General features: G+C 33.4%; 1 protein-coding gene across 1 annotated transcript; it reads right to left on the bottom strand.

Annotated features, from left to right (window-relative positions):
* Nucleotides 1-23,811: 23,811 nt before the first annotated feature.
* On the bottom strand, nucleotides 23,812-24,786 carry LOC115878022. The gene has a single exon (XM_030894378.1). It carries the CDS (start codon nucleotides 24,784-24,786, stop codon nucleotides 23,812-23,814), a length of 975 nt encoding a protein of 324 aa, XP_030750238.1.
* Nucleotides 24,787-25,919: the final 1,133 nt, after the last annotated feature.

The following is a 25,919-nucleotide window of genomic DNA, read 5'->3' on the forward strand; positions in this document are numbered from 1 at the left end:
AACAGCACGATACAGAGTTTCGAACTGGTCACCCGTCTATCCACTAGTATCGCCTTACGTCGCTTAACTTCGGTGTTCTAATGGGAACCGGTGTTTCGACGTAGCTGGACCGTTGGTTGCCCGTAATACTATAGCTACAACCGTTATAACACTAGTTATACCACCCCGCATAAATTCAGTATTATTATAAATAAGTAATTTATTTCACACCCCTTAAAGTGTAGCACAATTAGAATCATAAAAACGATGCCACTTAACAGTTACATAATGTTTATAATGTTAATTTTAAAGGTCGTTTTACATAAAAATTGTTTATCTGTTTTTATTTATGATACAAAACCCGCTTGATCATAAAACTTTTTAATCATGTCGATGAGTTTTTTTTATATTGAGTATGTATGGGGCTTAAGAAGCAGCGTGGTGAAGGCGTTGTTCCACTGTTTGCATCTTAAACATTGTCAGCTGTCATAAAAAGATTATTATTAAAATTCTAATAAATTAAATTTTACAGAATTCATAAGCAAAACTTTTAAACTAAAATTGGCTGTAATACTAAATCTAAATGAAAATAAAATATTAGTACGCCTATGACTCAAGAGTTTGGTTTGGTTTGGTGGCGACACGTGCGAAGAGATATGCATGGCTTCCACATTTCGAGAGGCGGGGTGAGAGACAAATCAAGTGGTGGGAGAGAATATGGCCGTAGATGCCAGGTCTAGGGAAATATTCCCTAACATTAAGGTTTCTATCCAGGAAATACCTTTTTAGAAAGCATATTTTTGGACACAATTTAGTGTGTGTATTTAATTTGTTTTCTCAAACTTGGCATTTCTAAAAGTATCATCAGATAAATATTTTAAAAGAATATTTTTTGTTTGTTGATTGACCGTGCCAACCAGGCTTCAGGAAATTTTCAAAACTTCATCTGGCAACACTGACAGTATCGAAGTCCTAGAACGGTAGACAGAAATCAAATCAGTCGGATTTTGAAAGGGGTTGGGTGTACATCATTCTACAATATATTTACGATTTTGAAGGTTATCCATACATCTCGAGACGTTTAATCTTTTAACAATAAAAATAATTAAACGTCCGGTTGTATCTATACTGCTCATGTTTTTGTTGCTGTTTCAGCATAAGTTAAAACAAGCATTAAAAAAATTATACTTATAAAAAATTAAATCAAAGGTTCAAAAATACCTCCCTGTTGTGCTTCGCAATAGCCAAGACGGTTATAAAACTCTGACCTAACTTTAGCTAACATAACAGCGGGGATATTTTCTAACGACTGAACGATTTTTAATCGCAGCTCGTCAATATTCATGGGTCGTTCATGGTTATGGCCATAAATGGAGTTTTTTACATATCCCCACAGAAAGAAGTCATTGTGCGACAAATCAGGAGAACGTGGTGGCCAATTAATTGTGCCTTGTGTGGAAATTAGCCGATTGGGAAATGTGGTTTGAAGGAACAGATTTACGTTCCGCGCGTTATGCGCAGGACAGCCATCCTGCACAATCAATTTTGAGGAAGAAACCACACTTCCTCAAAATTGATTGGCAAATTTCGAACTGCTGGTACAATTTGGTTTTGTAGCATATCCAAATATTTGGCAGCTGTTAACATACCATCAATAAAAAAAGGCCCAATGATATGATTTTGCAGCATGCCAGCCCAAACATTTAGTTTTTGTGGATTTTTTGTCCGCAGTGCCATACTAAGGTGCTTATTTTCTCGAGACCAATAACGTACTATCGAAGGATTGTGGTAGCCATGTAAGGGAAACGAGCTTTTATCTGAGAATAATATATTTTCCAAAAATAAATTATTCCGATCGGCTCTTTCTCTTACAGCCTCGCAAAACTCCAGACGTCTGTTACAATCTGCGGGAAAAATTTCTTGCGTGGTACTGATTTTGTAGGACTTATATCCATGCTTTTTAAAACCCTGCGCACCGTTCGAGCATTGCAACCAACTTGTTCGGCTATATTTCGGCTTGAACAAGGGTTCGCTGTTTCGACCGCGGCACACAAATATTAATTTCCTTGTCGGGAATCACCTTCTCTGTGCCTTCCTTATTGTCACAATTTCTGCACGCAATGCAGCCTGTTTGCTCAAATTTATGGACAATGTTGCGTAGAGTTGTGGCACAAGGCACAGGGCGATCTTGAAAGGTGAACACAAAACGCCCAATGACCTCTTCCACACTAGACGAAATGTAAAACCATTTAACGATATGCACCTTCTCTTCGGTCGTATAAATAGCCATTTTGAAACACTTAACGTACATACCGAAACAGCTAGGCGAAAAGAATGATGCAAAAATAGTTTGAATCTCAGGTGATCTATTTCCTTTCCCCGCCCTTTCATCTACATATAAAGGTGCGTATTCACTATCCGAACGAACGAATGCTACTATCCAACGAGCGAACGTCCAGTCTTGTTCGCGCGGTTCTATAATTTTCATTCGTTTGCGAACGTCTCTGATATACCGACTGAAAACGGATGATGGAGCGAACCGAATGGCGAACGGCCGCATGCATTCGGTTTGCTGTCCAAATATACCGAATTTCATTCCTTTGTTCTTTCGGATAGTGAATACGAACCTTAACATAAAGCACCGCCCCTCTCAATGCGTTCTCCCACCATGCTTATGCTTTACCTTGCCCCACACCGTAAAACCGGCAACACTGTATCGGTCGCACCGGCTTCTCGCCGGCCCCTTTTGATGCTGTCTCTCTGTCTGTCAACCGGTCATTTATATTATTCTCTGTCTTACACGTTAAAATCCTATACACAGTAATCAAATGACCAGGTCGGTATATATATATGGATAGAAAAAATAAAGAAAGTATTGTAAGAATTATTTAAATATAGCGCCAAAAACTAGGCTGACAACTCCTTCCTGGAAGCATAGAATTATGGGTAGCTTGTTGTTATGGTGTTGTTAGTTGTTATGGATTGAGAAATAAACAAAATTGGAGAATAAAGTATAAAAATTACATGAAGTCATTTTTATTGTAAATACAATAAAAATTAAGGCTCCCCCTTTTTATAACTTCAGGTGTGGGGTTAAATCTGCGTAGTCCCCAAGAAGAGAAGAAGAGTGATAAGTTATAACAATAGTTTGAAGATTACCGGCAATAAATAAAATGGAAGATCAAGACGAAAACCAGAGTCACCAATTTTCTGCTGATGATTTTGAAAGATTTGTGCAAAATAGAGCTGAAGAAAATCCAAACAGTAATGCTAATATTAATCAATTTATGAATACGATAACAACCTTATTGCAACAAAATACTCAGAGATGTTGCAAATGCTACAAAAAACAACAGCAGCAGCCATTACATGCGCCAAATCAAGAATCTCCAGTTCGAAATTATAACGTAATGCCAGATCTCTCGAAAACTATAGAAATATTCAGTGCTGAAGAAGAGCCAAGTAAAGCTTGTTATGGTTACAGCAGTTGGAAACTGCCGCAACACTTCACAATTGGCCAGATGCGTTTATTTTTCCAAACAGCCAAAAAGTAATCTGATTGGTGCTGCACGCCATTGGTATTCAGGGCGAAGCAGTGAAGTTGTAGATTGGTCATCCTTCCGCATGGCTTTTATTAAAACATTTGTATTTACCAAGAATAAAACCGAATTATGGAAAAGAATGCAAAGAGAGGGGTACAGTCTGTCAATGAAAATGTAAGCGTATATTTTCATTCCAAAGCATCATTATGCAAAGAGTTAAGTTTATCATTCGAAGAAGAGAAAGAGCAGATAGCTATTGGATTATGGTCCAGAGAATTAAGTAATTTTGTCATGTCCAAATTCCATATAGATGAAGATGCATTATACCAGGACATTATAGCATACGAGAGAATTGTTACTGCGAGGGAAAAATAGATTGCCTGAAAGAAAAATGAAATTAAAAAACCACAGAAGACAATTGAAGCATCTCTGAAGAAATTTACCAGTTTAGATCAAGTTAATAATAAAACCATTAAGTGTTACAATTGCAATTTGCTAGGACATTTGGCGTCGCAATGCAAAAAAAGATGCCTAGAGTGAGGGGTTCGTGTTTCAATTGTGGCTCAATGGAACATAAAATAAGAGACTGTCCAAAGATTAAAGGAGAAAGAGCCTCTACATCCAAGAAAGAAGTTGAAGAGAAAGAAGCATTGATGGTCGAGAACAAATTCCCTGATAGATTCACCCCTTGCCTTTGTGTCTTGTAAAAAGACAGTAAACAATTATTTATCGAAGGTACTCTTGATTCAGGTAGTGTAATTTCTATTATTACTAATAGCATAATCAGACCATTTAATTTTGAAATCTCAGAAGCCCCATCTGTAGATTTTGAGAGGTGTTAATAAATCTAAATTAGATGTTATAGGTTCAATAATGTTTAAAGTATATGTTGAAGGCATAGATGTCCAAGTTTTATTTTATATAGTACCAGATGATGCTATACCTGTTAAATGTCTATTAGGTAGAAATTTTATGACAAATAAAAATATTTCTTTAATTTTTTGAGTCTGGAAAAGTCAAAATAAAATCAGTATTAAATGATAATTTATTGGAAAATCAGGAAAATAATGAAATCTTACAAATTGATTACATTGATCAAAAAATGAGGTTGATTTAAATATAAATTCTGAAATTGATGCAAAAATCGTCAAAAATTAGTTGATCTTTTTTGTTCAAGATTATATACAACCTGAGCGACCTGAAAAATAGAATCTAAAATTAAAATGAAAATAGTAGTTAATTCAAATCATACTCCGTTTTATTTTAAACCCTAGACGTTTATCTTTTATGAAAAAATATAGTGCAAGATTTGATTAACGACATGTTAGAAAACAATGTAATACAAAAAAGTACTTCGGAGTACAGCTCTCCAATAGTTCTAGTTAAAAAGAAAACTAATGATTATCGATTGTGTCCTGATTTTAGAGCTTTAAATAAAATTACTGTAGAGATAACTTTCCTATTCCCCTGATTGAAGATCAAATTATTCAATTACAAGGTCAAAAATATTTCACAACCCTGGACCTTAAAAGTGCTTTTTTATCACGTTGATATTGAACACGATTCGATAAAATATACTTCGTTTGTAACCCCAGTAGCTCAATACGAATTTTAAAGATGCCATTTGGTCTTAAAAATTCTCCTTCTGTATTTATGAGGTACATTCACGAAATATTTAAAGAACTTATTGATCTAAATAAAATTTTATTTATTTTGATGATATTTTAATACCAACTACAACTATACCAGAAAATATCTCAATTTTAAAGCATGTTTTTAAACTATTAGTGGAAAATCGCTTGACTTTGAGAATAGATAAATGTACTTTTTTATATACTGAGATAAAATATTTAGGATATATTATTAATGAAAAAAGAAATTCGTCCGAATGATGAGCATTTATTAGCAATTAAAAATTACCCAGTGCCAAAAAAATAAAACAGGTTCAAAGTTTCATTGGTTTGACCTCTTACTTTCGAAAATTTGTTCCAAATTTCTCAACCATTGCTGGCCCATTATATAATTTAACTAAAAAAACAGTAAATTCAATTTTGGATCTGAGCAATTTACTAGTTTTAATAATTTAAAAGAAATATTAATGTCTAAACCAGTTTTAGCATTATACTCACCTAAAGCAGAAACTCAGCTTCATTGTGATGCTAGTTCGCATGGTTATTCCGGTATTTTAATGCAAAAACAAAAAGATTTAAAGTTCCATCCAGTATTTTATTATAGCCAACGTACCACAGAATCAGAGTCTAAGCAACATAGTTTTATTTTAGAATTAGCAGCCATAATAAATAGCATTAAAAGATTTCATGTCTATATACTAGGCATTAAATTTAAAATTTATACAGATTGTAATAGTATCACTTTAGCACTTAAGAAGAAAGACATTAACCCGAAAATAATGAGATGGAGTTTATTTTTTACAAAATTATGACTTATACTTTAGAACATAGAAGTGGAAGTAATATGCAACATGTTGATTCTTTAAGTAGATGCTATCAAAATGTTTTAGTACTAGAAGAGACACCTTTTGAAACAAATCTTAGCATTAGACAATATCAAGATTCAAAAATTAACAAAATTAGAGAGGAATTAGAGAAAACTGAAAGTAAAGATTTTGAAATCAATAATAATCTTGTTTATAAAAAAGAAAATAGACGTTTACTATTTTATGTACTACAACACTATGGAATTAAATGTAATTAGAAGTTGTCACGATGATTTAGGACATGTAGGTATTGATAAATGTATTAATGCTATAAAAGAACTCTATTGGTTTCAAACATGAGAACTAAAGTTGATGAATATATAAAAACTGTTTAAAATGTATTACTTATTCTCCTGTAAGTGGAAAAAAAAAGAGGGTTTTTACATAATATACCTAAGGGAAATAAACCATTCCTTACATTACATTTAGATCATTGCGGGCCTTTAGCAAAAACCAGCGAAAAGAAAAATCGATTTATTTTTTGCTATAATTGATGGAGTTTACAAAATTTGTAAAATATACGCATGTAAAACTACCAATTCAACTGAGGTAATAAAATACTTAAGGAAATATTTTGCTGATTATAGTAAACCACTTAGAATAATCACAGACAGAGGTTCTGCCTTCACCTCTAACAATTTTTCAGAATTTCTTCAAAATTATAATGTAAAACATGTATTAATTGCGACTGGTGTTCCACGTGCTAATGGTCAGGTAGAAAGATTAAATAAATTTATTATTCCTATGATTGCCAAATTAACAGAAACTCCAGAGAAATGGGATGATATCTTAAATGACGTTGAATTTGCTGTAAATAATAGTGTTCATAGTACCACTGGAGAAACCCCTGCTAAGCTATTATTCGGGTTCCACAGGAAGGGTTAATGAATGACGATTTAAAACAATTTCTTTTAACACATAAGGAAGAAGAAACAGACCTTGATGATCTAAGAGATAAGGCAAATAGGAATATTGAAAAAAGCCAATCATATAATAAAACCTATTACGACAAAAAGCATAAAGAAGGTAAAACTTATAGTAAAGGTGATTATGTGATGATACCTAATGTAGATGTGAATCAGGTATCAATAAAAAGTTATTACCAAAGTATAAAGGTCCTTATGTAATAAAAAATGTCTGCCAAATGACAGATATTTAATAACTGATATTGAAGGATTCCAGGTAACTCAAAGACCTTTTTGAAGGTATTTTTGATTCAAATAGTTTGAAATTATGGTTAAAATTATCTGACACTATTGACAAAGCCATTGACCAAAATCTTGACCAATGTTAATATTTTGAATCTGCCCAAATTGATTTTACTTAACTTATTTTCCTGAAAGAGAGTCATATAATATTGGATTGACTTATTTTATTTTGACTTATGAAAAATAATTTAAAATTTAATCACATGAGATAATTTATGAAACATTATGATTATATAATGCAAAAATTTATGATTTTGGTTATGAAAATTATGTTATGATGTACTGAATTAGTTTTATTAGTAATATGTACTAGTTTCTAGTTTAGTCATAAAGATTATGTTATGCAATTAGTTTATGAATTACTTATGATATGATGTTATGAAATCATAAAAATATTATGTTTAGAATTAATCTTATGTATTACGATACTTATGTGTTATGATCAGAATTCTTATGTCTCTTATGTTAAATTTTTTGATTATGAATTGCTTATGTAACCTCTTATGTAACCTAAAAGTATTATGTTAACGTTAGGATAGAACGAGGTCGTTCTAATTGTCAGGATGGTCGAGTTGTAAGAATTATTTAAATATAGCGCCAAAAACTAGGCTGACAACTCCTTCCTGGAAGCATAGAATTATGGGTAGCTTGTTGTTATGGTGTTGTTAGTTGTTATGGATTGAGAAATAAACAAAATTGGAGAATAAAGTATAAAAATTACATGAAGTCATTTTTATTGTAAATACAATAAAAATTAAGGCTCCCCCTTTTATAGTATTTAGTATTTATCTTTAACTCGAAAGATAGAGAAGAACATTATCTTACGATAAATCTAAGCACGTGCTCTATGAGAAAAAAAAACTGTAGCTGTATGAGTAGGAGATATTAGCCGATTGGGCTCCTCCACATGCGCAGTTTGCTTGACCTTGACATATGTGGCTTTCAAACCTCCTTGAGTGATTCCAGAAGGAACCTTGTTGTGAGACCTTAAACGACCTTTAAGGTTGACTTTCAGATATATTTGAAATGCGTTTGTGTACCCTTCACAAGGACGTTGATGTATGATCTTGAAAGACCAGATATCTTTGGAATGAATCGAGCGTTTCGATGCTCTTAGGAGAATATGGGTGGGGGGAGTCTTATTTAAACTCTGACATGCCTCTACAGAATTTTATTGTAATGTATATATTTTTGGTTTGTAGCATTGTTTAGGTTGTTCAGTAATTACTTATAAAGTTTACATTAACAAAATGTTATATATACGTGAAGCTTGTGGTAAATCGTTTACGCGAAGTTATAATATGCTGCGCCATAAAGCCGAATCGCGTAAAAAAGCAACCGACCCTGGACCTTCAACACCTAAACGTCAAGCTCTACACCCATCAATATCAAATGTTCAGCACACCTGTACGTCATGTAATATCACAATTCCCAGCAATCAGATATCCCGTCATGAGAGAACATTGCAGCATAGGAATAATGCAGCAATTCCATTATCATAAAACGTCCAAATTATTCCAACTGCATTTAAATGTAGGATCGTTAGTTATCGAGTATGTGCAGTTAATGTCTACATAGATTACCAAATGTTCTTTAATGAAATAAATTCCACAGTGTTAGACTTATTGAAAAACATAATTTTGGCTCATAACAGCATCAAAGTATGGAAGTATTTGGTTCTTATATTTTACCATCCACTGAAAATTATAGTAGCGAGAAATCATTTAATACTGCTAATTAAATTATTGATGGGTCTTCAGACTTAGATGAGAAATATTTATGGTTTGTCGATAAATTGATGACACAAGCATCTGAATTTCTTGAAAAAGAATCAGGTATGTTATAGATACTAAAGTTAAATAAGATGTATAGAAAATACTATTTCATTTTATTTTAGGTTGGGCCTTACAAAAAATTATGTACTTAGAAATTAACGTTAACAAGTTTTACCCTATCGGTGGATCTTCATTCGTTGAGTTGCCAGCTCCCATTCGGAAAAAAGAAGCCGTTGTCAATGTCAGAAACATGGATCAGTATTGTTTTGCGTGGGCCATAACGTCAGCCTTGTGTCCAGCTAAGTCTAAAATTGCAGAACTCTCTTCATATCCACATTTTTCAACGTTGTTAAATATAGCAGGTTTGGATTTTCCAATGAATTTGCGTGATATAAAAACCTCTGAACAATTGAATAATATATCAGTTTATGGTCTCGAAAGCAAAATTGATAATAATAAAATAGTTTGGGAAGTTGTAGGTCCATTGCGGTATACAGAAAGGAAATTGGTGTGAATTTACTATTACTAATTGAAGATTGTAAAGTTAATAGTGATGGACATATATGCAATATAAATTGTGTTAAAACACATTATTGTTGGATAAAAAACTTGTCTCGTCTTGTTTCCAACCAAATAAACTCGCATCAACATAAGCTTTACTTTTGCGATGGTTGTTTATTACATTTCAGTTCAGCACATGCTTTGGTATTGCATCAGAATCATGACTAATCACGTGTACACATCAATACCTTCTGTGACCCATAAGCTTGATAAATACGGTAAATGCGTTCTCGAAAACATTCTAAAATTCGAAAACATCGAAAAACAATTAAGGGTACCGATTGCTACTGTTGCGCCAAGTTCAACAAAATCATATACATTAAAAAGCGTCAAACACGAACCTTATTCGTTCGCTTATTTGATAAAATGTTCTTTCGATGATAGTTTTTCTAAATTTGAGACATATCGCGGTAAGGAAGCCGCTAAAGAGTTTGTTTCTCACATAGAAAATTATTTAAGAAGTATTTATAACATATATCTAAAAGATTTTAAGAAGATGATCCCATTGAGCAATAAAGAAAAACTTGAGTTTATTAACACAAAAACATTAACCAACTTTGTACCTATTGTTAGAAATATGATTATATAAACAAAATTGATTTATTTTTGGGAAGATAAGCACGGACCGCTGTCGGTCGCGCCAGTGTGATGAGACACTTCAGCACGCTCGTTTGAATGCTGCCTGTGTTTATTAAAATTCCTGACGTATTTTTTGTGATTTATAGTTGATTAAATGTGTTGAATTGTAATGTATCGGAAAGGTTTTGTGTTTTTATTATTTAATTGCTAAAATCAGAAGTGGGATAGAGCTTACACCACAATAAGCTTTTGAGTGGCATGCTGAAACTTGGAGGATGCATTTGAATAGATTCCATTGTCCGAGGATTCCAAACCAAAAACTGCTTTCAGTATAGTTGGAGAGGTCAATTTCAATTTAATACAGTGCCATTTGGATTGTGTAATGCCGCTCAGACACAACAAAGACTTGTTGATGCTATTTTTGGACCACGTTATGAACCACACATTTTTTGCTATTTAGATGATATAATCATATGTTCACCTAGTTTTGAGGAACATATTAAATTGCTTTCGGAAGTTAGAGATAAGTTAAAAGATGCTAATCTAACTATAAATATAAAAAAGTGTGAATTTTTTAAAAAATCTTTAAAATTTCTTGGATATATTGTTGGCTCTAATTCATTAAGAACTGATCCAGAAAAAGTTTCAGCCATGTTAAACTTTCCTCGCCCTACCACTACGACTGAAATAAAACGATTTATAGGTTTGTGTAGTTGGTATCGTCGTTTTATAAGAAATTTTTCAACTTTAGTTTCACCCATTAATGATTTGTTAAAAGGTAAAAAGAAAGGTCAAGGAGTTCAGTGGAATCCTGCCGCTGAAGATTCTTTTTTGAAAATTAAACAACTTCTTGTTTCTGCTCCAATTTTGTCCCAACCGGATTTTTCTAAACCTTTTATTATAGAAACAGATGCATCCAACACCGGTCTTGGTGGAGTGCTTATACAGAAAATTAATGACGAAGATCGTGTAATTTCTTATGCTAGTAGATCTCTTACTAGATCCGAGCGCAATTATAGTGTAACTGAGCGAGAGTGCTTAGCTGTTATTTTTAGTTTGGAAAAATTTCGTCCGTGGATTGATGGAGTACGTTTTACCGTTTGTACAGATCATTACTCTCTTTTGTGGCTTAATAAATTACAGAATCCTACTGGTCGTCTTGCTAGATGGTCTGTTAGACTTAGACAGTTTACGTTTGATTTAGTTCATCGTAAAGGTTCAAATAATGTAGTTCCAGATTTTCTTAGTAGAATACCTAGTGATGATTCTCCTTCAGATATTTCAGATAATGATTCTTTTGTATGTCCGCAAATTTCCGTTTTGAATATAGATTTAGACCATACTGACGCATGGTATGAGACTATGAAGCAAAAGATTTTAGCTTCACCTGGTTCATTTCCACAGTGGAAAGTTGAAGATGGTTTTCTTTTTAAGTTTATTCCGGTACAGTTACCATTTTCATCAAATCTTCAAGAATGGAAGCAGGTTGTTCCACGTCCTCAACGTCGTAATATTATCGAATCATGTCATAATCCGCCAACTTGTTCGCATTTGGGTTTTTATAAGACTTTATCGAGACTTCAAGAACAATTTTATTGGCCCAAGATGAGAGCCGATGTTCTTAAATTTGTTAGGAGTTGTCGTGTTTGCGGAGCTCAAAAATCTTCTAATACTATGCCGTTAGGTAAGATGGGAAAAGAAAAGCAAGTTAATATGCCTTTTCAGACAATCGCTTTAGATCTTATGGGTCCTTTTCCTAGATCAAAAAAGGGTCATAAGTGGCTTTTAGTTGTTGGCGATTGGTTTTCGAAGTATGTTCTTCTGTGTCCGTTGCGTTCATCAAAATCTCCCTATATTGTGAAGTATCTTGAGAATGAAGTTTTTCTTACCTATGGAGTACCTCAACATATAATTTGTGACAATGGTCCTCAATTTGTTGCGAAAGAATTTAGAGATTTAGCTAAGAAATACCAAGTTCAGAAGATCTGGTATAATGCTGTGTATTCTCCTCAATGTAACTTTGTTGAGCGAATGAATAAAACTGTAGGAACAGCTATTAGAACTTATGTTAAACAGCATACAGATTGGGATGTTCAGCTCTCTAATATTCAGTTTGCTTTAAATACTTCTAAACATGAGGTCACAGGTTTTTCTCCTTCATTTTTAGTTTTTGGTAGACATATTCCCATCTCTGGTAAGTATTATGGTCAAGTTAAATTTTCTGAAGATTTTGAAATTATGCCTGGCGATCGCAACTCTTACGCTTCTGAACTCAAAAATCTTTATAGTGTCTTTAGCGAAGTCCGTAAGAAACTTCATGCTGCTTATGAAAGAAACTCGAAGCCTTACCTATGAACCCAACTTTCCTCTAGCCCTGAGCAACGGATTCTTTTTTCATTCTATTTGGGTAACGACAGAAAAGTCGTCACACTATTTACAAATAATAATTAATAAGTTCAGTTGGAATGTTTAATTTTCCTAATACTTTAATAAAATAAAAACATAACGCTTGCTGAGAATGACCCAATAACATCATATATGACATAATGACTAATTTAGCCAAAACAACAAAACAAAACTCTTTTAACCTGCAAGAAATAAGTAAAAAACAACAGCAGCCTTGCAAACAAAAGCGACAATATTTATCACTTCGCCTGAATTAATACCGATTAATATTTTTTCTTGACAAAAACTCCTGTATTGCTATTTGTTATGCAATTAAAAAAACTTATTCAGAATTAAAATTTAAACGGTGTGGCTAATGTTTTAAACCAACTATTCTGTACCAATGTATTTACCAATAATAAACAGATCATTAAAACTTATTCAGACAATTCCAGACTATAAAAACTTTGAACTGCACGACCAGAAACACGAGTTCGTCCAATTAGTTTTTTGGAACATTTGGGACACGCCGGTGACTTAACACCTAAATTACCACATTTAAAACAAAAAACCTTACGTTTCTGTCGATAATCATGAAATGTATGATTTGGACCAGAACAATTCCAACAAACTAAACGCGAGGTTGCTTCCTTACCTGAATTTTCTACAGATCTGGGCATACTCGAAGAAGTATTTACCATATCAGGGTCAGAAGACGACGACGCTACAGAATAACTAGCAGACCGAACAGTAGTATTTTTATTTTTGTTTTGAGCATTGACATTCTTAGACTTTTTACAAAACTGTACTCGATGAGAATCAGACGAGCTAGAATCAGGAGTGGTATTCAATTGAGAAACATTTAAACTTCTAGATCGTTTTTCATTCTGATGTTTAGCATTTTCTAATTTTCTACACAAATTAGAGAGTTCAGACACAGATAAAACATCAACTAAAGCTAACTGAGTAATGTATTCAGGAAGTAAATTTTGTCTAATAATTTTAATCTTATTAACCTCACTAGGGCATTTACTTAATCTACTAAAAAGATTCTCTAAAGTTGCTATAAAAATTAAAATACTTTCATTTTTTCGTTGTTTATAAGATTTAATTTGCGACCAAATATTGTCATCATTATCTGGTGGCAAAAAGTCTTTCTTTAATCTTTCTACAAGAGATTTCCAATCTGTAACATGTTGTTTAATACTTCTGTACCAAATAAAAGCATTCCCGGTAAAAAGTTCTACTGCGGAAGAAAATAAATCTTGTTCACTAACTTTACGTGATTCAGAAAGCTCAGTAACAGTTTCTAAAAATGAAAATAAATCTTGAGGATTACCATTAAATTTAATAGGCCAGTCTGAGACTGGACAAGGTTTAGCAACATAAGTCACAATAGGAGGCGGTACATTAATAACCGGTCCTGAAGGGACAGAACTAACATTTAAAATATCATGTGTCAGAAATTTTTGAAAATAAGTCAGCTTCAAGTTGATAACAACTAGTATAAACATCAGTTTGAATAGTCTCTGCATCAGCACGATTTTCATCTAAAATTACTCTTCTAATTCTACCAGCCAAATATACAAGACGAGATTTTATAACTTTAAACATTGAATCATTTACTCCACCCTCGAATTCAGAAATTGACAAAGAAATTGAGTCTAAAGTTGCTTTAATTTCGAAAATTTCTTGATCAAAAGAAAGAGGATAATTTTCCATATTAACTAAACAAAAAGGGTTATTAATTTCTCTACTTAAAAGACCTGACAAAATTTTACGTTTACTCTCAACATTTTTAGAATTTTTAAAGACTAAATGATTCAGAAAAATTTACTAATTTTAACAAAAAGCTGTTATGACTCGACGCAATCTATCAGAAAGAAATTATGTTCAATGTCAAAACCAAAAAAGACTCAAATATTCAAAACAAATTCCAAAATTTTACGAAGTACTAACAACGCCTATACCCTGTATACTAAAATTATGTCCACTCTGTATATTCAAAATATAACCTTACCTGTATATTTATATCAAGATCAAAATTTCAATAAACTATGTAGTCAGAAGTATCAAGTTATTTATCTCTGAGTTTTAAACCGATAAACAAACACCCTCTATAACATAAAAAACAAAAATTGCTGTTGTACTGAAATTATAAAAATTAAATTACAGAAATAATGAAAACAAAATTTCAAAACTATAGTCTATGCCTTAAAGAAAATTTATCTGAGCCTAATAGAAATTATTTTACTAAATTAAGTTTACCAATAAAAGTCAAACAAAATAAACTAAGTTGATCCAATTAAATAGAACATGAGCCAATCAAATTAAGCTGAGCCAATCATATTAAGCTGAGTCAATCAAATTAAGCTGAGTCAATCAAACTAAGCTGAGCCCCACGTTGGGCGCCATATACTTTATTCTTCTATGTGTGACGACTTTTCTGTCGTTACCCAAATAGAATGAAAAAAGAATCCGTTGCTCAGGGTTAGAGGAAAGCTGGGTTCGTAGGTAAGGCTTCTGACTCACAGTGACTTTCTAATGTTGTTAAATATTAAAATAAAAAATGATAATATATAGGCTGCAGAGATTTTAATATTGATGTTAAGAATTCAAATAGGTATGATCAAAGACAGTGAAAAGGGCGCCACTTACTTTGTTTATAAGAGTGGTAAAGTAAGAAACCAAAAAGAAAAATATGATATTACAACATAGCTAAAATAAAGTAATCAACAGCATTAAGGGTCTATTATGTTTATCAGGAATAAAAGTCAGAAATAACTATCCTACATTAAACATTTATTGAAAACGAACACAAGTATCATCAATTAGTCACAATGATCCCAATAAAACCGCAAGTTATTTTAATTAGATTCGAATTTAGTAACTGTATTCTTTGAACTAAGTAAGCTACTTAATAAAAAAACAGGTGAAATTGATGTGTGTCTCAATACGATGATGTTTCGAAACATGTCGTGTACAAAAACCTTTAAAATCAATACGTGTTAATAATTTTCATATAAAATATCATAGCTAGGTAAGAGTGTACTGTACGAATCAAATTATAACTTATAACGTTAAATAAAAAATAATTTTGACTACAATATGTGGGATAAATAGTGATAATTTACCAGGTTATTAAATCTGTTGTCTCAAAAATTATAAAATAAAAGCGTACCTTGTGTATCAAACTTAAGAGACTTATCTGTATATAGTTTCTTATGATGTAAACAGGTAGGTAGGTATTCTCCAGACTAACAGAAGTGGATGCAGATGACTGTGGCAGGAGAAGTCTTCGATATCAGCCAAAAGAAACGATTGTAATGTCAGGAACACTGTCTTAAGGTCTGCATAGGGCCATACAAAATGAAATGGGTGAAACATACAATAATTACTGCATTATTACTGCATACCATGTGGTAGTTACTGAGTACCATGTGGTAGTTACTGAGTACCATGTGGTAGTTACTGAGTACCATGTGGTAGTTACTGAGTACCATGTGGTAGTTACTCTATAAATAAAAAATAGTTCTCAGGACAGATACTCAATAAAAGAAACAACTTACGGTCTGAAAATCAGCTTTACATAAATATATTCAAACCATATGCCGATCCAAACCAGTAATTAAATACTCCAATAAATGAAATAACAAACGGAAATAACTGAAATAGAATTTAGTTAGATAGGGCTATATAAAATGGCGGATAAACTTACGGTGATCATTCCATAAAGAAAGCAAACAAATACGATCTATACTCTGGATTGCATACTTTACAAGGTTTTCAAATCTCCAAATCGGATACCCATGCAATCGAAATCGAAAAGTGGATGCAGAGTGCTTTTCACTGGAAAATTTGTCGGACGCCGAAACACGCGTCTCCTTCAGATCCAAATTCCCAGAAAAAAAGAAAAAGACCTTCTTCTCAGTTCTCAGTTTCAGAACCCAACTGTCATAAATGAAGTTTGACATCTAGCGAATAGATGCGCTAATAAAAATTAAATATCGGGACAAGTGAAATGCAATTAAGGAAGTTTGGCATATAGCGAATAGATGGCGCTAATAAACAAGACAAGTAAACTGTAAGAAATGAAGTTTGGTATCTTTGGCATCTAGCAAATAGATGGCGCCAATACTAAGAAATTTAAATAAAAATAGATTTTTAAATTCAATTTTATTAAAGGAAATAAAAAATGCTACATCGTGTCGCACCATCACCTGTGGAGAAGCTTGGTTTGGCCCAAACCAAATACTCTAAATACAAAAAATGTTCATTTTTTAATTCTCCATCTACTGAAAAAATAATATACAGGGTGTTCCATTTAAAAAAAACCAGAAAAATTATTTTATATTTTAGAAAGTTTGGCGTAGAATTTTGAACATCCTGTATGATTTATGATTTTCATATTTATAACAAAGTAAGTACAGACCATCTAAAGTAAATACCTAAAATAGTCTTGATTTCAGAACAGTTCTTGTATTTTTAATAATTTTTTTTAAGAAGGACTGAAAAATATATATTTTTGATTTATTTTTTAATATCTCTGAAACTATCGAAATTTATTTATTCATACCTTAGGGTTATGTAAAGTGATCTGAAAGAAAGCCAAAAATGCAATAATATACAGGGTATTCCATTTAAAAAAAATTATCCAGGTCCACTCACACTTTTTTGAGCCACTCTATAGAAGTTAAAATATTTTCCTGAAATACATCCTGGTACATACTTTAGGTTTGCACTTAAACAAAATTCTCAAGTTTTTTATTCTAGGAGCTACAGATGCCCGACGCACTATTGCCGGACCCTGTATATTAGTTTAATTTATTTTTATGAAATATATTGTATAGATAAAATAAAAGAAAATTACTTTTTTTTCTTGTATATAGTTAAAAATTATAAAATAAAATAATCTTAGAACAATCTTATTATAAATAAAAAAATCTTAGAACCCCATATATATTAATTTAATTTATTTTTATGAGTTATATTCTATATATTTGTTTTTCTTTTTATATATTATATATTATATTTCTTTTTATATTTCTATAGATAAAAAAAGAAAATTACGTTGGATGTCACCTTTGTAAAAGAAAGCCTAACAATAAAAAAAGTAAATCTTGAAAAACCACCCTTATCGGGGATTGAACCAAACACAGAAAGGCAAAAATCAAAACTATTAGCGCCGTATAAGACGTATAAGTAGCGTAGGTAAAATTTCTTGGAACGTCTAAACCTGAAAACACCTGCCCGACGGGTGGTCCTTACCTATTGTAAAATTGATTGACGTTGAACCAAATTTTGAAAAATCAGTAGCTTAAGTATCCTTTTAGTACCAACTTCGCACATTATCTACGCCAAGGTAAATATTCTTTTGAAACTGAAACATCTGGCACACCTGAAAACATTCTCTGTTGTAAAATGGGTCGATAACGAACCGAACCTTTTTTTTGGCTTACAATCCACCCTCGCAAAGGTAAATATTTCTTTGAACGTCTAAACCTGAAAACATGCCCGACGGGTGGTCCTTCCCTGTAGTAAAATTTATTGACGTCGAAGTCATCTTATCCACTTATCACATTCTCTTCGCAAAGGTAAATATTCTTTTGAAACTGAAACACCTGGCCAACGGGTGGTTCTTATCTGTTGTAAAAATGGGTCAATGTCGAACCGAACCTTTTTTTTTGACCGACCATGACACGATTTTCAAGGTAGAGTTGGTACGACCGCGGGCAATATTCCACCCCTTTGTAAACTGATTGATATTATTAGAGAAAGAAATAAATAAAGACAATATTTACATTAGATGCTTAATACACTGTCATTTTTTTTTAATTTAGGAATATGTATATATATATATAAATAAGTGTTTAATCAAAAGTTTTATGGTAAAGTGAACTATTTGATGATAAGTAATTCTTTAGTCCGGGGTTCAAAGCCTACTTGATCGTAAAACTTTTTTTTTATTAGTAAAAGAAAGCTGTATAAATATAACTAAATTTATTAATATAACTAAATTATTATGCGCATGTTTGTTACGTATTTTTTAGGAAAATATTTGTGAAACGGCAACACTGTTCGGGAAATAAATAGCTCAAAGCTCACATTCTTGGGACCAGTAACCATCATGTCAGATTCGTCTTCGTTTGTATTCAGTCTGGAAACTGAAAGAGTGGAGCGCCCAGCGTCACCCGACTCGAATTCCTCGGAAGAAACCGTATTTTTGGAGGAAGGTCAACGCATCGAGATTGACTTGGAAGAATACAATCAAGAAACCGATTCGGAGGAGGACACTTTACCTGATTACTCAACTTGGTGGGCTCCATGCCAACCACCGGACAAATTAGCTGGACCAGCTGACAGCTCTTGGATGTGGGTTCCAGAAATCGTTGAGGATGATGATGACGATGGAGAAGCAGACTCAACTACCCCATAAATAATCGTCGATCCACTAGATATAATAAAATCGGTTCTTTTTAGAACCACAATAAGAATTATAAAAAAAATAAAAACCAAATGTATTTATATATCTATTTATTTTAATAAAACGTTTTACTAGACACTAGATTGATAATTAAAAACAACTTAAAATTAAAATACAGGTTTATTCGACACCGAACTATTTAATATATCATATAAAAAAATTATCGTGTAAAACAGTAAACCTTAAAATTAAAATACAACTTGGTTCGAACTCGAACAACGTAGAATGTTATAATTAAAATAACAATAATGCACTATTAAAACATTACTTTTTTTTGTGTCAAAAAAATATTCCTTAACATTAGAATACAGATTGGTTCGACACCAAACCATTTAAAATATTATAATTAATGATTGAGTGATGTATTATTAAGGCGTATACTTTTGTGTCTTTTGGAAATTTGCTATCTCGTGTTTGGAACTCGATTTTCACATCTACGGTTGAAGATTTTACATTCTCTGTCTGGTGAACGCAATCGACTAGGAATACTGGATTTTTTGCGTATTCGCCGAAATGCATCATAGGATCATTAAATTCGCGTCCATAACAGCTTCTTTGGAAATTTTCATAATTGTAATAGGCTGCAGCGTACAGTTTTTTTTGTAAAATCTAGGTTCCATCTCTCGTAAGGGAAAACAGTTGAGTTAAGATACACTCTAATATCACTAACGTTGGCAGAAGTAAACTGGGTTGCGTTATTCTTAAAATTTTCCGAATTATTATTATCTTGAAATCCGATGATAATATAACGAGGTTTCTCCAAACTTGTGCTGGTTCTAATGGCCCAAACATCTGACGAAGTTTCTCGCAGAGCAGGAAGTTCATAAAGGTCCCATGATCGAAAAGTCATATGAATATTTGCATTATTACCACCTTTATTGATACGAGACAATATTTTAAGTTTTTGTCGATCTTCTGGGATTATATGGCGAATTTTCCACTCAATTCTATTAATTTTTATATTAGCTTCCACTTCACCAATATAGCAATTGCTAAAGGTACGAGCGATTATTATAATCAATTCCTGCTTTATATTAAAAATTCCCTTTGTGTAATCTGCGGCAAAACCCATTAAATATTTTAAAGGTAATTTACCCCAAAAAATATTGCTGGAGAGATCTAAAATATCTTGTTTCTGTTCGTTTAGACCCCAGCCACATGTTAGAAACGGTTTAGTATGTGCGACACCAAAGGAAACCATCGTTTTTAAAGCTGTAGTTATCCCAGGTTTTCTGACTGCTGCAACTTTTTCACCACCCATCTCGTATCGGATTTCATCGAAAAGGAAAGCCAGTGAATTGTTGGATAAATAACATTTTTTAGTTTCGTCGGTAGCCCCAAATGTACCCTCAATGTAGATATAACTTTCGGATATGTCCAAAATAATATCCTGAAAATAAACTGGAATTCGAATTTCGTCGGAATTTTGAAATTTTGGAGATCCATATGGTTTATACGTGTGTTCTTGCAAGCTAACAATAGAATTATCGAGAATAGGTTCTGTAAAAACTTTTTTTTCGCTAGTTGTCATCATTTTGATTGTTTACGTACTTTCAATCCAATAGATTGTAGAAATTTATAATCTCTGGTAGAGAGTCGTGGTAGACGTCCTTTACACCTTAAGTTTGGTTTATAAATGAATTCTGCTTTAGGTGGTCCCTTGCTTTTATTGGGATACGTTACTAGTCCAGAAGAAAGCACAATTTGCGGTTGACAATTATAGCGGAAGCCCATATTTATGTCAACTTTTTCAATTCGAGCTTAACTATAATCTTTTCTTTTTGTAAATTGATCAAATCACCGTTGTCATCCAAGATGCGTAGTGTGAAGTTATCTAAGAACTGGCGCCCGTCTGGTCTTAATGGTAAATAAATAGGATTTGTAGGCTCCTTTGTGATCTTAAAGCCAGGCTCAGATTCTATATCGAATTCGACCAATATATGGCATTCGTTTGAATTAAGATATGCTCTCGAAGTTATATTTCTATCTACTCGTATTATACGTACTTTCATAATGTCCACTTGAAATGTCGATTCGTGTTTTATACCATTTTTTAGCAGAACACGACCAAATCCGAGCATTTTTCCGACACTCTTTTCTTCCGTGAAGTCGATTATATATTTTGATTTAATCTCACATTTTAGTGTGTTGTTGTTGGCCAACAGTGAAAATAAATTTTCCTCGTTTTCTTTAGTAGACTCCTTTAATGCGGTGAGCATAGCTTTTTCAATCTCGTATATTTCGTAAAACACCAGGTGGAATTATCATATTTACAGATTTAGATTTTTCGGTTTTCTTATAAGAGAAACGATTGTTACTTTCGTCTATGTTAAAAATTGAGTTGTACGTATAGAAGCCAACAAGTGCAAGTCCATATCTATCTGTAGCATTCAGTTCTATAGGTGGGTAAAAGTTTGTACTTAAGACGCTAGAGCGTCCCGTTAAGGTAAATGTGTAAGACATAACTGATGGTAAATTAACTTGAACATGGTTTTTATTGTTGTTTGCAGCATTTTAGTGGGTTAAAGCCGAACGGACGTTTACCTTGCTCTATTTTTTCATTGGTAATATTTACATCCCTCATTTTACAATAGCAACAATATAGTTTTCTAGGTGTTGATACGTCACTTTCTTCTTCTTCATATAAATTGTTGTATTGTTCACTAGAATATTGATACTTAAGGATATCAAAATGTCGTTTTTCATGTGTTCCTGTAACTTATCCCACACTAATGCAATTTCATTCGGTTTACAGGTAATCATAACTTCTTTTAGCATGTTTTCTAACTGTTCAGAAGTTAATTCTAGTAAACTACCATAGCGATAGTAGACTTTAAGCGATGAAGCCATTTTTTTATAATGATCTCGATCCATCTGGGTATCAAAGACATATTATGATTCTGAGAGAAACTTTAAACACGAATGTCCGCACCAGACTGTTCCAAACTTCTGTTGACGATCGTATGTATAGTAAATATTAGTGGCAGGTTTGGAACCTCGTTGTAGATATTCTAGCAATTCTATAGGGGGTAGTAAGTTACCAAAACTGTCATAGTAAATAACTTGTGAATTTACCTTTTTGTATGCCACCCAATGGGTCCCTAACCCCTTGCTTCTGTCTAAGTTAACAATAGCACATTCATAGCATTTTGTACCACGCCATGGAAGAGTATCCCTCCCTAAATTTGGTATTTTCATTTGAAATGCATACTTGCTTATGTCGATATTGGATAGTGGTCTTTGGAGCAGGGATCCTATGAGTTTTTTGATTTGTTCATAAAAAGTCCATTACATACCATTTCCCTTTGAACTCAAAGTTAGGTGGCCGCCTGTCTTTTGAGAATTCTCATTTTTTGCCGACTTTATAGCACGAACGATACCTTCAACTCCTCCAGCCAGTGATCCCAAAGCTGACACAAGAAGACCGGCAAATATTGGTATTAATGGTAATATGCCAGCCACTTTTGGAATAGGTATTATTCTAGGAGTGCAAATTCTTCTTTTACCACCGGATTTTCGCAAGAATTTCCGTGCTGCAGCTAAGGCTATTCGAGAAGCGTTTAGAATGTCTTTTTCAGCAATTTTTTTACCTCCAGCTTTGCGTAATTCGGCTTGAATCGGTCGTCTCAGTGCTTTTCCAAAAGCAATTTTGGGTAATCTTTTACGTTTACGCACACCTTTCAAAAATTTAGCTGGGAGTCGTTTTCCTTTTTTGGTACTTTTACCCTTATTTGATCTCGCTCTATACCCCATCCCAAAGCGTTGTTTTGCCTTCATAATATTTGTTACTAACCAAGCTGAAGCTTTTTCATATGCAGTAGAGTCCTTAGATTTAACTCTCTCCCAAGCACGTTGCTCAAGTTCGCTATCTGCTTTATGACGTTCACCCAAATTATTAAGATTTTGCGAACATACTATATCGTGTTTCTTACAAGCTGCATCCAAGAGGTTAATACCTAAATCGCCCTTCGCTAGACGCTTTTTTAGTTTTGTACCGGGTTCACAGTACTGATATCCGGGAAGATGTAACTCAAACGGTAACTTATTAATTAATGAATTAACAATTTTCAGACCTTTGGTTCCATTAAATCCTGTTGTTAACTTTTTGCCGACTTTTATTCTAGTTTTTGTTTGTTTATATAATGATTTCACTGCTTTTATTTGCTCTACATTTATATTGGTTTTTTCCATAGCTTCCCAAAGTCTCACAAGGGGAACGCTGTCGTATGCCTTCTGCAGGTCCACGAACACAAGATGTAGCTCTTGGTTTATATTGCTCTTTTTACTTATTACTTGAGTGACTGTAAATAAGTGGTCCACCGTCGATCTTCCGGCTCTAAATCCTGCTTGTTCTTCGGCTTCTATTTCTTGGCATTCGGTTTCGATCCTATTTCTCAAAATTTTTCCATATATTCTACTCACGGTGGCTATTACTGATATTCCCCTGTAGTTTTCGCACTTAGTACGATCTCCCTTTTTGTATATAGTTGAGAGGTAAGCCTCATTCCATTCTTGTGGTACATCCGTTCCGTTTATGCAGTCCTGGAATATTTTCCTTAAGTGTTCGTACAGTTTTTTCGGTCCTGATTTAATTAACTCTGCCGGTATATTTCCCGGTCCGGGTGCTTTACGATTTTTTAGCGAGGTACATGCCTTAATTAATTCGTCCATTGACATTCTAATCGGGGATCCCATTGTTCTTATATTTGTCGTCACGTCAGGGCAGTCCATAAATTCGACTCTATTTTCCGTCATAAGATTTTCCATGTATTCTTCCCATTTTTGTGGTGTAATCGGGGTTTCAGATTTTTTTGCCTTTTCCCTTTCTGACATTTTTTATAAATTTCCAACTTTCTGTGCTTCTTCTACCTCCTATATATGTGTTTAGTTGATTACACTTATTTTCCCATATCAGATTTTTCTTCTGGCATATTTCTCTTCGTACTTTACCTTGGGCTTTTTTATATATTAGTTTGTCTTCGATCTTCTTGGTGCTCAAGTATTTTGTATATTTGCGTCTTTTATCCTCTATAATATCCTGTATATCCGTGTCCCACCAGTAAGGCTTCCTTTTCCTTTCATTATTGTCGATTGTACCCAGGACCTCAGAAGCTGCTTTGTGTATGCATTCCTTGACATAATAATAATGTTTCTCCAGAGTTTCGAAACGTTGTTGTTGTAATTTTTCCTCTAATTTTTTTCTGTATAACATTTGCACGCTGGGGTCCTCGAACGCTGTTAAGTTGTACCTTCTCTCTTCAATTTCTTTCGTTACATTTTCTATTTCTTTATATTCTATTTTTTCTCGTTTATATGGTAGAAATATTTTCGCTTTTAGGAGGTGGTGGTCGCTACCGCATATCGCCCCTCTATATACCCTTACGTCTTGAATCTGTAGTTTTGTTTTTTGTTTAGTAATTACGTAATCTATGATAGATCTTAATTTTTTTGTGCCTTGTATCCACGTATATTTGTGTATGTTACGGTGTTGATAAAATCCATTGAGAATTCTTAAGTTATTCTGTTTGCACATGTCAATTAGTCTTTCTCCATTGTTAATGAGCGTATCTTCTCCATATTTTCCTATAGTAACATCATTATCACTTTTTCCGGTGCGGCTATTTAAGTCCCCCAACAAAAATATTTCTCTCGTTTTTCCGGTTTTTATAATCTCATCATTCAACTGTTGGAAGAATGTATCTTTTGAAACTGTTGGTGAATCATCATTTACTGCGTATACTCCAATGATTGTTAATCTATATTCTCGAATATTCATATTAATCTTAATAATTCTTTGGCTGATTCCTTCCCCAGGTTGTAATGTATTTTCTATATTTCCGATGTATCAAAATAGCCACTCCCTGGCCCGCTCTCTTTTCTTTTGGAACGCCGATATAAAAGTAATCATACATTCCTAAGTTCTCTGATCCTTTACTTTTTTTCTTGGTTTATACCAAGGGAGAGAGATACCTTGTACGTTCCATGTTCCAAAGTGCATTATCCGTTTTCGTTGCTTGGTTCGTCTTCGTATATCAGATCCATTCCGAGGCATTTTGTTTGGCTTTTTAACATTTTTTAGGTTTTCCAGGTGTCGAGGAGTTAGCCCGATGCCCCCTATCAGGAGGGCCAAGATTTTTCTGTAGGGGTTGTCTCCCTTAGCCGATCTGTTCCAGTTTTAAGGCGCCGGAAAATCGCCTTTCACCCTCTTCCGTTAGCTGCGTAACGTACATCCATTGTACGCCACTCATTGCCCAGTGGTCACGGCAAGGACGTGGAAGTAGGATTTGCTAGTATGTCTTAGAGACTGCGGGCATTTCCCAGAGTTTTGTTACACGCAAGGCATCGGCAACCATGGGTGCCTCTGAGACCCTCACACTAACCATTAGGCCACCGAAGCTACAGATGCTGTTCGAAAAAAATTTAAACAAATTAAATCTGCAAGCGTACACGATAAAATTGAATTGGAGAAATTTTACGATCCGATTAGTACACCGTTAACATCTATATCCAATGTTAATAAAAAAAAACAAAAATGTTTGAAACCAAAATACGATCAAATAAGTATGGGTACATCAACTGAAAGTGTAAGTACACCCAGACAAACAGTATTTACGGAGCGTGCACCAAAAGAAACGCCAACTCCATTGATAAAACCACGGAAGCCTCTCTGCCTCTCACCACCATCAAAAACTTCTGCAATGACATATAGTTACAACTCAGTGGAATCTCTGGACAGTGTAATTCAATCTTATCTAAACGGATTTACGGCTAAACCATCTTTATTTGACAATATTTATGGGGTTCGACGTGAAAAGAAGAACAAATATGTGATATATATGTGTAAAATGCAAATACGTTTTCCACCCGGTAATGTTGTTCTTGTGGACAAAAATAATAAAATTAGTGAAT

Source organism: Sitophilus oryzae, unplaced genomic scaffold (genome assembly GCF_002938485.1).
Source record: "Sitophilus oryzae breed Bouriz unplaced genomic scaffold, Soryzae_2.0 scaffold_149_pilon_pilon, whole genome shotgun sequence".
Lineage (NCBI taxonomy): Eukaryota > Metazoa > Arthropoda > Insecta > Coleoptera > Curculionidae > Sitophilus > Sitophilus oryzae.

What these genes read in the sequence shown, in the direction of transcription:
- LOC115878022 (XM_030894378.1), bottom strand. Translation starts at nt 24,786, where the DNA reads ATGAATATTCGAGAATATAGATTAACAATCATTGGAGTATACGCAGTA.